This window comes from Zalophus californianus, chromosome 15, assembly GCF_009762305.2.
Source record: "Zalophus californianus isolate mZalCal1 chromosome 15, mZalCal1.pri.v2, whole genome shotgun sequence".
NCBI lineage: Eukaryota > Metazoa > Chordata > Mammalia > Carnivora > Otariidae > Zalophus > Zalophus californianus.
Window position 1 is genome coordinate 86,891,006 of NC_045609.1, and position 18,596 is coordinate 86,909,601.

Below are 18,596 nucleotides of genomic sequence, written 5' to 3' on the forward strand. Positions count from 1 at the left end.
ATTTAAAAGACATCTTAGTCTATTGTCCTTCCATAATGTCTTAAATTCACGGAAGAGACGTAAGAAATGAATGACCTCTGCAGTCTTCCAAGTGGGCAAGCATTTGGAATACAGACGCAAACAAACCAACTGGTTCTGGGTTTTCTCCCTGAAACCGCCACAGTTGACCTTTCATCCCCAACAGCTTGCCGGCTGATAGCTGGATAGAGACGAATGTGACCGTGGATGTCGATGGATCCTCTGTCTATAACTTTAAATATCTAATCTTCTTAGCTTCAAAATCACGGTTATACGAACTAAAACGGAAGTTCCCAAACATTTGGGTGAATGTCTAGAAATTTCCGTAGAGGCAGATGGCTGCCTGTGTATCTCCGAGCGCTGAGACTATGGGTGTTTTCCACCTTCCTCCGGCACCGAGGCTGGGATTGTATGATCCCCTCCGTCCTCGGGCTAATGTCGTTTCTGGTGTCATTCTGTGTCGTTGTGAGCTCTTTGAGTATGGTGCTGGTAACGATGACGGTGGTGATTAAGTCGTGCTGACAGCCAACAGATGGGCTGCAGTCAGAATGACCGAGCAGAGCTTCACAGAGGGGCAATTAGGATCGCAGGAGCAGAGTTACAGGTTAGCACACACGGCCAAGTGCCCGGGACAAAGCTTCGTGGGGGCCGCCTCCCGTGGGCCTAAAGGAGCAGAGGACGGGAGCCCGGGCGGAAGCTGTGGGTACGGGAGGGGCCGCCCCGCCCGAGCTAGGCTGTACCCACCCAGGCTGGGCCCCAGGAAGGAAGCTCGACCGTCATGGTGTGCACGGGCTCCGGGGCCACCGGGCAGGGGAGAGGGTGTCGGGGGATAGTCCAACCCTGGAGCCTGCAGACCGCTCGCTGTCATGGCTGAAGACCACACTTGTGACCCCGGCATGGCCGACCATCCAACCCCATCTTCATGAGGTGAGGCGAATTAATTCAGTCACATGTCTGAAACCCAGGGACTACCACATGGGGTAATAGGAGCAAGGAAGGGAGAAGAAAATCCACGTAAAAACATGGCACTGCAGACCCCAGCCTTCTCCCCACAGGCCCTCGGGCTTTGGTTAGCCTCAGCTGTGTGCTGAGTGGTACTCCGGGCACCTGGGGAACACCCTGGGTTCCTGACACTACCCCCCATCCCCATGAGACACCAGAAGCATAAATTCCCCTTCAAGAATTGAGATAACGCCCCGGCAAGCACAGCCACCACCTTCTCTCCCCCTTGTTTCAGTGCCATGAGGAGTCGAAATGGCCAGGATCCCAGCATCTATGAACCCGACCGAGACGGTGAGTTCTGCCCTGGGACAACAGGATCTCCAAATTCACCAAGCCTGGGGTTGTAGGGATGAGGTTCATTGAGTATAATGAGAGGGGCCGCTCCCACCTCCCGTTTTTGGGGACCAGAGTCAAGCACTGTGATTCCAGGGAGACAGCTGGTTTGAGGCCAACAGGTGACCCCCCTACAGGGCACCACCCAACCTTACAGAGCCTGGTCCCACGGATGGCACTGTGCCTTCAGCAGGCCGTTCCAGCGCTTTGCCAGTCAGCTGCTTCTGGGCCATAGGGTTCATGGGAGTGCAGCAGATTTGGTGGGCATGACCTACTGTGGCAATGACTATCCTTAAAATGAAGGTCTTGGTCAAGAAGACAGTATGTGGGAAGTTGTGTGGTACATAAGCCTTTCTGTAACAGCCTGGACTGTGATGATGGGAAGGGAAGGAGAATCTGCCTCTGAGAGGTTCCTTTTTGTCAGGATGAATTGTTCCCCATTAACAATGCGAGGATTTCATGGGATGAAAAGGGGTCTGTGTCGGACACTGAGCAAGAACCAGGTGGCGAGGGAGATGCCACCTGACATTCCCAGGACTGCCCATCTGGTGACCTGGTTATCAGAGCTTCGTATGAAGCACCTGGGCCCATGTAGACTCCCAGCTCTGTGCCTGCCCATGTCCCCCAATCTCTTCATCGCCCAGTGATGCCAATCTTATGCCTTCCAAACCCCCAATCAGTGGGCCACCCCAGCCCAGCCCACAAATCAGTGTAGATCCGTAGCCCAGGCCCCACCACCTCTCCCAGGAAAGTTTACAGAACTGTCCTTCAGTATAGCCCACGCTCCCCCACAGAGATAGGGAAAGCAAAGTTGACTGAGTGATAGTACAAAGCCTGACATCTCTCAGGGTGCTGAGGCCCGGGCGGCCAGCGACACCCCCTCGTGGCCTGACATCTCTCGGGTGCTGCTGGGCAGAGGGCATCCAGTGTGACACCGCCACATGAGAGACTTCCCCAGCACACTTGGCGGGGGGGTGGTCCCAGCTTTCCTGGAGCCATGGCTGCACCTCGTCCAGCAAGCGCCCCATCTCTGCACGGCCCTGGGGCTAAGAGCTGTTGCTCGCAGGTTCTCTGCAGTATCTATAGTCACTAAGCTCATTACTCCAATGCCCCATTATAACTAGTAATTCTCTCCATTAAATTTCTCTGTGCTGGGCAACCCTCTCCGGTCCCCTCCCTCTTTGGGAGCTTTGTACTATCACTCAGTAAACTTTGCTTCACTGTCACTCAACAAACCTTGCTTTGCTGCCCACCAAAAAAAAAAGAAAAAAAAAATTCTCTGTTCAATTTACAAGGCGGTCTCTTACTTCCAGACTGGAGCCTCATGGAGGGTCTGCCTCCTGGTGTCGGCCTCCTGCTCACACCCTGGATGTCCAACCCCAAGGGGTCCTGGCTGGACCTGAGCGAGGCCCCAGCACCCAGAACCAACACAGAAGCTAAGCTAACAACCCTGGTGCCAAGCCCAGGGTGTGCCCCAAAGAGAGAACCCCACCTTGCCCAGTTACGTCCTAATACGTGTGGTGGAACTGTCCGAGGACCAGGCAGGCGGGTGAGAACTGGTGTCACCGTGCACGGGGACAACTACAGTCCCTCCGAAGAGATGCTCAGTAAACCACACGATAAACACGCAACAATTTAGAGAATACGAGGAATTAGCTGGGGTGTTACCAGCATTGCGCCACCCAGACCTGGAAGGTTGAAAAGCAAGATTTTTGTTTGTACATACTCAGCCTTTATGTGTACTCACAAACATTTTTATGAATCTTTCAAAACAGAGTGTCTTAGCTGACAATTTTGCCGCTGAAGATTGTGTTAGAAGTCTTCCCACAAAACCACACTGGTTTAAAATATTTATTAATTAAAAAAAATTTAAAATTCTTTTTATACAAAGATGATGAGAAAAATCTCATGCAAACTCTGGGCATACAATAAAAATAACTCAAATATTAATATGATGATTTTGTACAAAATAATTCCATTTTAAGTCAGACCTCCGACAGTGCAGCCACCCTCTCCGGGCCCGGTGCCCCTCGGGGATGAGGCAATCCCCCTCAGACTCCTGCAGGGGGTCCAGGGTCCACGTGTGGAAATGCTCACGGTTGTCACTATGATTGATGATGAATATCCTATTGCTACTACTCAGAACACGGGACCGAGACCTAACACATTCGCGTAAGGAGCTCAGAATCGAAGGAACGCACAAAAGTTTTCAGAAAAGTTTCAGATAATTGGCTCAACTCATGGAAATGCTGGGAGATGGTTATAGATGTTTCTGCTTAGTTACAAACCTGCAGTGGATTTATAATTTGTATATATTACAAGTAATTTGCATAATTAAAACAATTAAGGGAGCGACCTATCATGGCAATTAGAAATGCATCAAACTCGGAACGTCGTACAAAAGAGAGCTTCAATATGAAACAGTAATCCTCTGAGAACTGCGCGCAGTCCCTGCCTGGCGGCCGCGCGGACACCCACACCCCCTCACCGCGCCCCCTCCGCTCTGCACCTGCCTTATTGCACTCCTTACACACTCATCTCATTTTCCGTAGCCTGAGTCTGTTCTCCTTGTCCCGTTTCTTAAGAACAAGGATGAATTGGTTGAAAAAATGCTCCTGGTCCTTCTTTTTTTGAACAAGTCGAAACCTCTGATCCCGGCCGTACTTCTCTGCAAACTCCTTAAATGTGGTCCTGAAAAACAAGAGCTTTCCTGAGACGCCCCCTGCCCCGGGGGTGGGTTTGACGCTCCCTGAACACCACCGGCTGGCATCCCCTGAGGGGGCAGACAGCTCCTTCCACCAGACCTGGCTGTCATTCTGCCGCAGGGTCGGGACGTGGGGCAGGCCGGGGACGGGGCGGGTCGTGGGGCAGGTAACGGACTGAAGGCCGTAGCTGTGGGCCTCTCACACCTGCCCCGCCTGCTCCTGTATGGGCTTCACCTCCCAGGAAGGAGCGGCAGGATCCTGACCCCACTGAACTCCCTTAGGGCTGCATCTCACCCTCTGGAAGTGAGCCGACTCTCCTGCCTCTTCGGCCTCCGTCACCCGGAGCTGGCCACCGCCCACCTGCGCCCACCACTGCCCTGGCCACATGGGTCCCCTGCTGTCCCTGGCTCTCATGCCCTCCCTTGCTTCTGCACGCACCACCACTGGAAGTCGGCATGTCTTGTTCGGGGAACCTCGCCCTACAGACAGGGTCCTTCACGGCCCTTGTCGTGGTCACCACCACGGGAGGCCCTAACTGTGCCATTTGCTCTGCCACCCCCCTCCGTTGGCAGCATTGCTATCCACTTCGTTCCCCGCTGAAGGTCCCAAATGTCTGGCCCAGTGGCCGGACGGATCCAGGGCTGTGGGGCCAGGGAGTCCGACACAAGGTCGGGCGGCTCTCAGGGCAAGCAGGGGACGTCGCTTGCTGGGAAAAAGCATGCCTTGGTGAGCACTGGGTCCCCGGCTCCCCCTCCTCCCTGGCCTGAGCTTGCAGCAGGAACAGGCCCCGGAGGGCTGAGCAGCAGGCGGCCCCCGGGCTGTGCTTGGCCCAGGCCACCCTCCGATTCCCCCATTTCTCTTTGCAGAGACCTTTATATTCTGTGCGGACATTAAATTGTTATATTGAATGATTATAATGTACTAGCTTTTTTATACCCGAACAACAAGATTGCACGGACAGGGCTGTGAGGACCCAGATTCACCCCCTGTGGTCGCCAACCCCCCTCGTCCTCCTTCAGTGTCACCGTCCCCCTGGTCACACGCTGGGGTCCTGCCTGCTCACGGGCTTCTCAGAAAGAAATCACTTCTCTCCTGTGCTCTCCTCCCTTCTTCCCTCTTTCCCCCTTGCTGTGGATGGAAGGCACTTGTCCCCCAGAATCATATGTTGGCCTCTCCTAACCCCCAGGTGCTAACCCTGGGGATGAGGGTGGCGCCCCCATGATGGGGATGACTGCCCTTGCAAAAGAGACCCCGGATCGCCCCCTACTCCTTCCCCATGGGGGGACACAGAGGGAAGACAGCCGTCCAGGGGCCAGGATGGGCCTCACCAGACCCCACACCACTGGAGCCCTGTTTTCAACTTCCAGCCTCCAGAACTATGAGAAAGAATTCTGTGTTGCTTAAGGCCCCTGGTTTTGTATTTGTAATTTGTTAAGCAGCCCAAATGAACTAAGACCCCTTTTCCTTTCTTCCTTCCAAGATGAGAATTACAGGGGCTTGTTACTTTCTTCACTTGTGTGGGTAGCAGCCTAAGCATTTTATGGTCAGGGGTGGGCAGAGGTCCTGTCTGCAAGGTCCCACTCTGGGCACTTCCAGAAAGAAGCGTCCCTGGAAAGAAAGGGAGAGTTACAAATCCGTGGCCCCACAGCCATGCCCAAGGGCACAGCCTGGTTTCCCCTGGCCCTTGTGAACTGTCCAGTGAGCCTGGGGAGCCCCCTGAGTCCTGGGCACAGCATCCCCATCTTCCCTCTGGCAGCTGGGGACACAGCCCACCTGTATGTGAGGCAGGAGGCCTTCAAGAAGGGGCACAGAGTACAGATCCCATACCCTGGCCAGCAGCCCAAGGAGAGGTCGCTTGTGGCTCCTGGCCCCATCCCAAGACCCCGAGAGCTGGGCAGGGCTGGGGGCTGGCTCTGGGGCTGGCTCTGTGGCTGTGGGGACAGGGTCAGAGCTGCTGAGCTCCTAGAGGCTATCTCTAGGGACGCTCAGATGGCCTGTGCCTAGCTCACCTGGCCATCCAGTGTGCAGTGACTTGAACTGCACGGTTCTACTAGCACGCCTAGGGAACAGTAGGAAGAAAAGGTCAAGAAGTCGGAAAAAGTCCTGAAAATGTTGCAGAATCAGCTATTTTGACATAAAAATGGCTTAATAATCATAAAAGGACATATGCACTGTATTCACTCATTTCCCCTGTGTGAGTGTGTGGTGTGTGGTGTGATCTTTCTCCTAATTGCTCAAAGCATTCTGAATATTTTCTCCTTTGCCTTCATAATGGGAGGGGAAATGTGTTGGCTTATTGTTAATATTTCACCAATGGACAGACCAAGAATATTACCTAAATATTGTTGATGATGATGTTGGTGATGGTGGTGATGATGGTGGTGGTGATGATGATGATGGTGGTGATGGTGATGATGGTGATGTTGATGATGATGGTGAAGGTGATGGTGGTGATGATGATGGTGATGATGGTGATGATAGTGGTGGTGGTGATTATAGTGATGGTGATGATGGTGATGGTGATGGTGGTGATGATGATGGTGAAGGTGATGGTGATGACAGTGATGGTGGTGATGATGATGATGGTGAAGGTGATGGTGATTATGGTGATGGTGATGATGGTGATGGTGGTGATGATGATGGTGATGATGGTGATGATAGTGGTGGTGGTGATTATAGTGATGGTGATGATGATGTTGATGGTGATGGTGGTGATGATGGTGATGGTGGTGATGATGGCAATGGTGATGTGATGATGATGATGGTGATGGTGGTGATGATGATGGTGATGATGATGGTGATGGTGATGATGGTGAAGGTGATGGTGATGACGGTGATAGTGCTGGTGATGGTGATGACGGTGATGATGCTGATGGTGGTGATGATGTGATGGTGGTGTTGGTGATGGTGATGATGGGCATTCCCTTCACCAAGCTCCTTCCAGCTACCAGGCACTATGTTTGCTTCCCTGCCTGCCCCCCTGCCCCAAGGAGCCTGCTGCAGCTGTTGTGCTGCAGATGAGGTCAGAAACTTAGACAGGTGCAATGCCTCACCCCATTGCAGGGCTTAGGAGGGGCTGAGCAGGCTGTGCACTGAGGCAGGGGCTCCAGACCAACTCCTCTCTCCTAGGGTCACCATGTGGGGGACACAGAAAAGCCAGTGTTCTCACCTCTAATAGTAGAAAATCACAATTTACAAATGTTTAGATGCACATTTGCTTTTCTAGATTAGCATTTTGTGATGGGGATAATTCTTGCTACATTTTCTCCCATTCAGAAAATATCTGCCTTTTAAATACTTGCAGTTTTATAAGGACCATGTACCCAACATCCAATTACTTACTGACCAGGAGAACTAAACAATTATCAATCTAAATATGGGAGCCTGGGGTCTGCATTGAAAGCAACATCAATTAACATCTACTTAAAAAATAATGTTGCATTTATGCATTAGTATTAAAATACTAATGCATAGATGTCCATTTAGACATGATATCCCAACCCTCATACAAAAATAGACCAAAATCCTTTTTGCTTATAAAAGTTATATAGCTCTATAACTCTAAAAGTAGTACACGTTCATTACTTTTTAAATATCAGTCGATGAAAGCTAATTTTTAAGAACAGTTAAGTCCATGTGTTTTTCTAATTTCTGACGTCTAAGTTTCCCATCGGCTTGCTTTATTTTGTGGGAGTAATGCCTGGTTATTTTAGGTGCATTTTGGCAGCAAGTTTACTTGGCCCATTTGCCTTGATGTGTGCATCTTCTGTCTACACCCCAGCCAACTGGGAAGGCGTCTGGAACCAATGGGGCTGGTGGGGTTTATGTTATGGCTGCTATCTGCTGCGTTCTGCATTTTAGTCTCTGATCCCTAGTTCTGAAGTTATACCTCCTCTCTGAGTGCTGACCTACCTATTAGTTATTAAGACCATGGAGTCGGGGCTGCCAGGCTGGTAAACCAGGTGGCGGGGCAGCAGAACAGAGGGACCGTGGCGCAGGTGGGGGGCGAAGGGCGTGGGGCGTTGCAGCCGCGGGCGGGCCTGGGGGCTCACTCACCCACAGCACGGGGCGAGGTGGGCTTCTCTCCCCAGCGGGTCTCTGCTATTACACTTGTGGTGTCTAGGGCACGTGAGGGTATACAGTTTAGCGGAAACAGACTGTAAAAGCCCTCCTACAGTCATGGGCAAATGTCCAGCCCTGGGGCTTGTGTCTATCTCCATACCTGGGTGACACTTTAGATTCCTCCAAAAGTTTTTTGAATTCTTCTTTGGCTAGCAGCAGTTTGCTTTTCTTTTCCTTGTACTCTTCTTTTATCCTTGTCTTGACAAACTGTTCAAATATCTTAAAACACACACACAAGAGACATATTACAAGGTTGCACATCAGAAATGAAATCTTGGGTTTCAAACACAACACAAAAGAATAGCGAGAGAATCTGTGGTTAAGCCTTTCTATCCCGTAGTGGCTGGGGTTGAAGCCACAGCCTTTCAGTGAGGCACTCTCAACATCATGAGACAAGTGTCTACAAAAGTAAGCCTGGGTCCTCATGAGGCGCCGTCTCAGGGCCACACACTGACTCAGCCCTGCCCGTGCAGGCGAGGGATGGGCAGCGGCAGCCCTCCCTGGAGGCTGTGGGAGCCACTGACAATCCAGGCGCCCGGCTCTGCTGCCCCTGTGGTTCTGGTTTGGGAACACCGTGAGCAGCTCATACACTGGCCGACCATCACATCGCCGCTGGTAGTCCTAATAACACGTGAGATTGTGTAATTTCTTCTAGTCAGTTCCTACAGGAACATAATTGGCATTTGGGTCTCCAAATGTGATTTTACCTTTGTGAAAAGAAGGTTGACCTGGCATCTCTGGCTCCCCACCCTCTAGTCCCCACGAAGACCACCTGTGAACGTGGGGGTCTGGTCATCAGGGGGCTCGTGTGGACACAGCAAGCCTGTCCTGGGGGGTCGTGGAGCCTCCAGGTGAACACGCCTGACCCTCAGACACTGCACTAGCCCCAGCCTGACAAGAAGTGGGTTTTAAAGCTAATAGGAGAACCCCATTCCCTAGCCTAAAGGGTATGGGTATTGTCTGGCAGGCAGGTGCATCCGTGACTCCAGGACTGTATCTCTTGCAAACTGGCAGCCAACGCAATCACATGACACCGGGGAACCTGTCTGCAGTGGTCTCCGGAAGGATCCTCCCTCGCCAGGACGGAGGCGGCTCACTGTTCTAGTATCAGAATATTGTCATTTATAAACCAGAGTCTAAAGGACGTGGAGACAGCTGTTTAATTAATATCGCTATCGGAGCCTCAAGAACATTAAAAAGAAAATACTGGAGATAATTTAAATGTGCGTGCAGACATAAATAAAAAGATCAATAAAAATTGCACATGTGATCGTGGAAGGCCAATAAATAGCACTTCTGTACCATCCCAGTCAATGGCCGTGGCGGGCATTAGAGTCTGACCCGAGGGCTCTGGGGTGGGGGTCTCCTGCACGCCTGCCCTGGTGCAGGAGGCGGGATGTGCACCCACGGCCACTGCAGGAGGGCGCTCACCAGCTTTCAGTAACCACAGGCTTATAGGGTTGCAAATACCAAATGCCACTCTCCTCCGGACGGCTCAGCCTCAACATGAGGCACCAGGAACAGGACTTAAACTGAAAGGGCGTGCGTATATGTTAAAGTAAGAATAGGCTCCGCACCTCCAAGGCAAGTGGAGTGCTAGCTCTCCAGTTGTCTTATAATTTAGACTCAAAAAGGGTGAAGGAAGTGTTATCATCCAAATAAAAGCATGTGGCTCATCATTAGCCAGAGTTTTGCTCTATTAACTTGAAATCGGGACAGAAGAAACCCTGCCTGCCCGAGAGGTCAGGGGCTGAGGGGAGACCTGCTTCTCGGATGCCTGAACCACTCACCCAGCAAACCGGATTTCTCTGCTCATCTTTGCTCTGTTGCTCTACTTACGCTGCTCTAATTTAATGTAGCAGGGTTTCTTCCCTCTGACAAATATGCGACTTTCATTCAAAGTGGGGCATGACTTTTTAAAAGAGAACCATCCGCCATTACCTCCTTATGGCGTGATCTGCCATAATAAAAAGGAAACACTATCTGTTACCCTGGAAATGGGTCTGATGAGCGCTGCCTGACCCCGACTCTGCTTGGGCTCAGTCACCTCCTTTGCAGCCCCCGGTGGTAGGACCAGGTTTTCGGATGTGGCCCAAATACTGCTTCCTTCAGCAGTGCAGCGCCCATGCGCACAGGAATCGCAACACTTCCCCTGGATCGCCAGTGGTTTGTTGCCCACACACAGCATTCAATCGGAGGGCTCCTGGCGCTGCATGCCTGGGCTCCCAGGGAGGCCGCTCCCCGCTCTTCCTCACTGGGCCTCGGGGCAAGCTGCAGGCTGGTGACACAGGCCTGCAGTGTCCTCGAGGTGGCTTCCTGGGGTGTTTGAGGGAGTGGATGTGGCCGGAAGTACAGCTCGGCAGCACCACCTGTCCGGGTCAGGAGGAACCCGCTCAACACAACAGCCCCCTGAGCCCGGTGTATGCCGCGCACTCAGGGACGGGACATAAGCGTGAGATCATAAACGGGCCTGTTCTTTGAGGGTCGGGGAGCCTCACTTCCTCCTCTTCCTTCAAAGGGCTAATGGTCTCTCAAAACCCCCGTGAACTGGAGAGGACAGTGCTGACCGTGACCAGCGGCGAAAGCAGTCTACAGATGTGCTGACGGTCAGCAGATGTTAGCCAGCACGCGGATCTGCACCTCGGCAGGAAAACAAGCAAGCTTCTCTGTGTTGTCCTAGTCGAGGAGTCAGACTTTCTGGTCTTCAATATTGCAACAAAAGGGTGAAATATGACCTACAATTAAAGCCTGCAGTTTTCTTTGGAGTCTACGTATATAATCTAACCTCGTCTGACTCTGTAACTTTTTTTTTGCCTTTTTTTTTTGGAGCCACCGCTAGCTAACACATTTCACACATTTTCAAATGTTTCTTTCTGGAAAATACAGCTCAGCTGGAATGCAGCAAAAGGATCGTTAATTCTAAGTTCATGAAAGATCCAAGCTCTGTATTCTACTGTGGCCAATCTAGGACCATCCCAACCACCTGCCTGTGCCGAGGGGAAGGGGCCTCTGCCATTGCGGGGACCATCAGGGTCTGCAGGCCCGAGGCTCTGCCTGGATGGTCCGTCCCGGCGGGTGCTTGGAGGAACTTCACGCCACAACAGAATGTGACATTAAATAGCCCTTTCTGGCCCTGGCCCAGGCCTTCCCAGACTCTGCAGTGTGACCATGCAGGCCATGGTGACCGAGCCCACCGCTGAGAGGACGCTCGGGCCTTCTCTGTTTTCAGCGGCCATTCTTGATGACCCACTCCCCATGTGCCTCACTTCGCCCTCCAAGGGCAGCGGGAGGGAGAGGTGGGACTGGCACAGGAACCAGAAAGAAGGAAATCCGGGTCTTCTGCAACTGATATCAGGGCCCATCTGTCTGGGCTCCAGGGACCACCCAGATCCCGGAGGGCTGTGCAAACATGCACCTCATGGCCTCAGCTCCTCCCCTGGCAGTCAGCACCGCCCGTCCCTCTGTCTGCCTGCCTCCTCTGGAAAGCAATACTGGCTCTGTGACCTGCTTGTCAACAAGCCCGGCCAGAGCCGTCAGGTGAAGCTGCCCTCTGACCCATTCCTGCGCTTTCTGGGGACCCGCTTTCTAGAACTTCCATCTCATACCTGTGCTCCTACTGTTCCCTGGGCCCTCTTCTCCTTCACTGTTATCATCTAAGACCTTAAGTCTTCTGAACACACTCATCTGGGGTGAGGCCAGTGCCTTCTCATGTCTGAATGGGAGGATCTGTCCTATGGAGTCACCACCAGATGGTTCGCTAGGAACAGTGAGGGATAGCTTCCTCTGTCCCGGTCACCACTCCTGTGCAAGCTCACAAGCGAGCGTGCACTCCGTCTGCAGCCCTCCCCCTGACAACAGGAACGCAACAGTCACCTGCGCATCGGCAAGCACCTGCGGAGGTGTGCCATGCTGGTGCTGCGCGTGCAGAGCCCGCCCCCACGCCTCACCCCCCCCCCATTACCTGTTTCCGCTCGTCAGAGTTTAGCAGGAGGTAGCGTGGATCAAACACGATTTTATGTAATTCTTTCTCCCAGGTAGAAAATGCTGACACCTGAAGAAAGATATTCAATAGAGTTGCTTTTAGCATCTAAGGCTGAGCCTGAATTCGTGCTGAAATGATCAATGGTGGAAAACAGCGTTAAGGTACCGTGGGCTCAGTGACACGGCTTGTATGGAAGCCTTACGCACGCCCAACTCTCTAGGAAATCAATACTTAGAGCATTAGAAAATTTAATTTCTACACTCATGACACTATTTCTTCCTTGGATTTCTTCCAGGGCCACGTGCCTCTGATCTGAAGCCCCTGTTATGTCCGGGGAGCTGGGGCATTCTGGAATGTCACATCTTGAAGGCAGAAGTGTTTGTGAGAATTTTCAGAACACCAAGGGCCATGACAGGGGGCAACTTCTTGCCAATAGTCTTGAGTTTAGCATACTTTTAGTTGATTTTTAAATCAATATTTAAACCTTTTAGGTAGGTCATTTTTTTTAAACACACTATTTTACTTTACAATAGTTTTAGATTTACAGAAAAGTTACAAATATATTACAAGGTGACATGTCCTACCCAGTTTCCCATACTCTTAACACCTTACATTGGTTATGGACGCTAGATTCATCTACACTATTGTTAACCAAGGTCCACACTTCAGACTTCTTTAGTTTTAACCTAGGTTTGTTTTTCTTGCTAGGGTCCCACCCAGGACACCACATGACAGCATCACATCTCCTGAGGCCCCTCTGGGCTGTGACCGTTTCTAGACTTTCCCTGCTGTTTTGACCTTAATGGTTTTGAGGAGTGCTTGGCCAGGTATGTTGTAAGACGCCCCTCTACTAGACTGATCTCAGCTTTGCTCATGATTAGTCGGGGGTTCTCGGTTCTAGGGGAAGACATCCCTCTACTAGACTGATCTCAGCTTTGCTCATGATTAGTCGGGGGTTCTCGGTTCTAGGGGAAGACATCCCTCTACTAGACTGATCTCAGCTTTGCTCATGATTAGACGGAGGTTCTGGGTTCTGGGGGAAGATGCCCCTCTACTGGACTGATCTCAGCTTTGCTCATGATTAGTTGGGGGTTCTCAGTTCTGGGGGAGGAGCCCAGAGCCAGGTGCCACTGTCACCACAACCCCTCAAGGTACTTACTGTCACCGTGACTTCTGGCAGGTCGGAGTTGGCCCCGGCCTCCTGGCTGAGGTTGCACTCCCCGGATCTGTCCTCCACAAATTCACCCTCTGTCCCCGTTCCGTGCTGTGCTACTCGGGGGGAGTCACTTTGTGCAGCCTATGCTCAGGGCTATGCTCCACCTCTTGGGGGAGGGCGTATCCAAATACAGGTTATTTGGAATTTTGAATGGGATGTTCACCCATTCTCTCACATTTACTTCTTTTTCCATCACTCACATGTACCACTACACACTCATGGCTATTTATTTCATAATCTGGGTGATAATCCAATATGACTTTATGCTTTTGCTCAAATGGTTCCAGTTTTGGCCATGGGGAGCTTCGCTGCCTGGCTCCTGTGTTCCTTTGGCTACCGCATCATTTTGGGGTGGGGCACTTCCTTATTTCCTGGAACGTCAGGGTACTCCAGCCTCGTCTCGTGTCTCTCCTGCCTCAGCCCTAGAATCAGACACTTCTCCGGGAATCCCGGTTCCTCTTGTTGCAGGACGAATCAGACACCATGATCTGGTGTGGAGTGTGCCTGTTGCTGTGGGATGTGCAGCTTCTAGCTTCTCCCCGTTGACAGAGCAAGGAAATGTTTAAGTCATTTACAGAATAATGTATTCACTTAAAAACATTGACTAAATATTGACTCTGCATTAGGCTCTGCGCTGTGTCTGAGGACTCAGAGGAAGTCAGGCTCCCAGACACCAGAAAGCCCATGGTCTGGGCTCAGGCGGATAAATAAGCTAATAGTCTCCTGGGAGGCAACTGGGCCACAGCAGAGATGTGCCCGGGTGCTGAGGGTCCCTCCACCAGCCTGGGGATGAGTCTCCAGAGCAGCGACTATTCTGGAACGTGGACACTCACCGAGCTCCTGAAGGGACGGGAACACATCTGGAAGGGGATGTCTGGGGTGAAAAGGCCACATTCCTGAGCTGGGGGAACGTGGTAGCTGCAGTGGGGGAGCAGGGTTGGGGGTGAAGGAGCCCAGGAGGAGCTGGGAAGAGGTGGGAGAGTCCCAGGCAGACTGAGGAAGCTGTGCCTTATCTCGAGAGCCATAGTCCCACGTCACGTGTGTGTTAGGAAGGGCTACTCTGGGGCCTGGGTGGGGAATGAGCCCCTGGGCAAGAGGAGAGGGGGCGCTAACAGGCAGCTTACGTTCACCCTCTTAGTTTGCACACGTTAAAGTTTTCCCAGGAGAGATACTATTTTAAGGTGCTTTACTTGGTAGAGCATAATGTACGGGGTTTTTTTGTTTTGTTTTGTTTTCTTTTAACTGACATTTTCTATCTCTCCTAATAAAAATAAAACCCCCTTTTTAATATTCATGAGCTCTGTTCTTGGGCAGGATGACCCAGGCTCCACGCAGAGATTTTCTTCCAAGGACTGAGAACATGATAAAATGTGGGCACTGGGGCAGGGATTTCCTGGGGAAGCGTCCAGGCTGACTGACCCCAGGGTTCAACCTCAACTCAGCCCACACGGATAGGCTCCTGTCCACCTGGTATCTGCAGTGGACACCCCCATCTCAGCTTGCTAGGGAAGGCACAGTGCGGGTTAGAATTGGTGTGTTGAGGGTTTTTGGAGTTCTAGATGTATAATACAATCTTCCCTTAAAAAGTAATAATATATAGTTGGCTCCAAAGGAATTTTCAATCTGTGTGTGAGGCAAGAGAGCCATCTCTGCAATGACTGTAATTTACAATGACAGAACGCGTGCTGTCACCTCACCTGAGAGCCACGCTGACAGGTGCTGTTCAAGTTCAGAGAACAGTGGCCGTGGTGGACAGAGGCACAGCCAGGCACGGGACCCGGGGCCGGGGGCCAGAGCAGAAGGGGAGGATGCACAGCCGTGCGTGGAACAGGGCCTTTCATTGCCTGCAGGGGGCACAGCCCTGTCTGTGAGACCCAGCTGTTGCCAGAGGACTCCCGAGAACTGCAGTTATAGGATGGACCATGAGAATCGCTTCTGATAAAAGCCTGGGCCTCCCGTGTCCCCAGGGTCATGTCTTGGTTGGGAAGCTCACTCCACGGGACAGGGATGGAGGCCTCCCCTCTCTTGTTGAGCCAGCAGGAGCCCTTCTCAGTCCCAAGGCCGCCAGGGTTCCCTGCCACAGCCCTTCCGTGCCAGTGTGGCTTGCTTCTCCACAGCCGGTGGGAGAATCTGCGTGTAAGACTTGTGACGTCCTGTAATGTCCCCATGGAGAGACCCACCATCCTACTCACTGGCCTGCCCATTCCCAAGGGAGGGGGTTATTCTGGGGTGCACCCCGGGGGTGGGGACCTTGGCGCTGCCTTAGGATCCCACCGCCTTGCCGGGTCCCAGGACTGGCACGCGGCCACTTGTCTCCTAGTCTAGCCTGCACGTCTTGGACTCTGGCATTCCCACACAGCTGGCTCCTTGAGCAGTGGAATTCCCCAGCCGCTGGGTCCCGTGCCCGTTCTGTGTCCCTTGCAGGCCTGGGCTCTGTGAGCCCGCTATCAGCTCCTGTCACCTGTAATCCCGGACTTGTGTGAGCACCTGGGCGAGCCAGCCACCGGGAGATAGGGCTCCTCCGGGAGGGCTGGAGCTCTGCGGCCCCGGAGCGCTCCCCGGGGCGCTATCCTAGGCTGTGCCGTCTGCCTCTCCTCAGCACTCCTGCACAATCTTTATTTCGGCCACCCCGCGGTGTCCCCCCCGCCCCCCGCCTGAGGCAGCACCACGGACTCGACAGGTCACCGCGGCACCATGACCCTGCCTTCCCCCCTGCGCGGCCTCGCACCCCTCCAGCGCACGCGCTCCCCTCACCATCTCTAGAGCCTGAGCTGCCGTTTCCTGCTGTCTACACAGCGGAGGCCGTGGGGCCTGTGGTTTAAGACACACGCAGCCAGGGCGCCCATCCCGAACCCCAGCAGACGCCGCCATAACCTGAAACTGCAGGCCGGCATGGACCTCTGGGCGGTGGGTGGAGGGGCACATGGCTCCTGGCTTAGGGGTGTCCGCATGTGGCACGTCTGGAGGATGACGGGCAGCAGCACCCTCTCGCAGCCGCGCGAGCCAGGCCCCCCTCTTCCAGTGCTTGTCAGTGTGCTCTCCAGGAAAATAACCTGGTTTGGACACACCAACGAGTCCTGCTGGAACTAGCTGTAAATGGCACCTCGCCACTGCAGCTCGTGGACATGGTCATCTCGTGCCTGCACAATCTCGATGGTCTCCTAACTGTTCCATTTCTTCAGCTCTCAGACTGGCCGGCCGTTCACCCAGGGCCCCCGTGGCTCCCAGTCACCCTCCCGGCTTCAGTGTGGGGGCTCTCCGGCAGGCTGAGCTCTGAGCTTCCCTGAGCACCCACCCCAGCTGGCAGGGTCCTCCGGGGGTGCCCCGTGCTCAGCGGCTGCCTCCTCTACTTGCTGGGCACAGGCGAGGCTGACCTTCCATCAAAGCCCAGTGAAGGTGACTGTCTTGTGCAAAAAGAAGAAAAATCTCCAGATGAGACTGGTTCTGACCTCAGCCCCAGCTGCACGAAAGCCTCTCTGAAAGCTGAGGAAAAGGGTCTTGCGTTGGGTTCTAGCTGGAACCTGAGATGTCACGTGGGCTCAGGGAGGTCGTCATGACCAGAAAGGCCCCCATGGGCAGGGCGCCCCGAAGGAAAGAGTCGGATGCTGCTTTTATCCTCAAAGGCCACTCTGAGCATCTGTCAATCACTGGATCACAGAACAACCAGGGACTGAAGGGCCAGGGGAAGGGAGGAAGGCTGCCGAGGATGGGTCCTGCCTGCCCCGAGTGCCAGCGGGCCGGACAGCACGTGCTGGGACACACTCGGGTAGCACCTGGGCAGCCCGTGAGCCAGGGCAGGGCTGCAGATGTGACCGAGTCTGTCTGTCTGTCATTGGCACCATCCTTGTTGCCTCCCACCGGCTCTGTCAGGGTTCCACCCCCAGCAGCTGCCGTCGGGGCTCAGGAACACTGCTGGGTGACCTCGGGGTCTCCGAGGGGCTCATCTCCAGCTCTAACACAAGTGCATGTACATCAGAAGCTAATGTTTTTGCCCAAATTTGACTCTCAGCCACGCTGTATTTACTCTTTCCTTGCTCTGTGTGTGTCAGTGGTGACACGGAATCCGGAGCGTGGGCTATTCATCATTAGGGTGGCTTTTTCCTCTGGTTTCCATGGCTTCCCTGCCCCGTGGAAGGCAGCGATCTCTCTCAATCACGCTCACGGCTCTGCGACAAGAGCTCCAGCCTCCGGGACGCAGGCCCCACAGCCGTGGCCGGCGCACTCTTGTCTTCAGGCTGCACCCGCCCAGGGCCCAGAGGACGGCTCCACGGGCCGTCTCAGCGTAGCGACGCGAGTGAAACTCCTGGAGAACGCTCCCTTCCATGACACTAAAAACAAGAAAAACAGGCAAGCGAGACCGCTCACCGGCGTGTGGGGGCAGCCTGTGCTTGGAGCTGCCAGAGGAGGGGGCCGGGCTGGGCATCAGGGACCTGCCTTCGGTCCCTGGTCACTGGCAGGGCCCCACACTCAGCCATCTCCAGCACCCCAGCCTCAGGGAGGTTAACCAATGCCCCTGTTGGGGGAGGCAGCAGGCCTCTCTCACCAGGACGGAAGGAGGTGGAGAGCAGGTGCAGGGCTCTGAGGGGCACCGAAGCCACTGGGTACAGGTGGACGTGGTGCTTGGTCAGCCACGCTGGAGACCCAGTGGCCCCTGAAGAAGGTTCAGGAACCTCCCTCCAGCCTGAGCCCACCCACCTCTGCCTCCAGGACCAGAGGCTGGAGACGTGGGCCCCTTGTTTGGGAGTTTGTTCCGCTTTGCCAGCCAGCTTGTCTAGCTCCCCTCCCACACTGGCCTCGACACCGTGCAGGATCCTCCATCCCCAGCTCCGCCGGACCCCGCCTGAGCCCAGACGTCCCCACTCCACCCACAACTCACCTTCCAGGACTTGCTCCTCCCCAGCAGCCCAGGCCCCCACAGCCATCGCCCACAAACCCTCGTGGCACCGGGTCCCGTGGACGAGTTTCAGTTCTGAAATCTGCATCGCTGTCCTCCGTCCCTGCTCCATGTCCCTCCTCTGCCCTGCTCTCCTGCCGGCTCCCGCGGGCTCAGGCTGGTAACAAATACCATGTTCCTTGTAATTAGCACTTATACCATTCCCTTCTTTACCCAATTTCCTGGGAGGCATGGATTCTGGAGTTCCTGACCACTGAAGGCAGCTTGGGCAGCTGGAAAGGTGAGAGGTGCTCCTTGCTCATCCTCGATGGTGACGCTCATAGG

General features: G+C 53.7%; 1 protein-coding gene across 1 annotated transcript in view; it reads right to left on the reverse strand.

Annotated features, from left to right (window-relative positions):
• Nucleotides 1-3,205: 3,205 nt before the first annotated feature.
• Nucleotides 3,206-18,596, reverse strand: part of TCERG1L (transcription elongation regulator 1 like) — a 191,613-nt gene continuing 176,222 nt past the window's right edge. The window contains exons 10-12 of the mRNA XM_027596504.2: nucleotides 12,142-12,231; nucleotides 8,281-8,399; nucleotides 3,206-4,044 (exon numbers count right to left, since the gene is read on the reverse strand). Coding sequence (XP_027452305.2) covers nucleotides 3,888-4,044; nucleotides 8,281-8,399; nucleotides 12,142-12,231 — 366 coding nt within the window. The 3' untranslated portion in view covers nucleotides 3,206-3,887. The remainder of the gene's footprint in view (nucleotides 4,045-8,280; nucleotides 8,400-12,141; nucleotides 12,232-18,596) is intronic.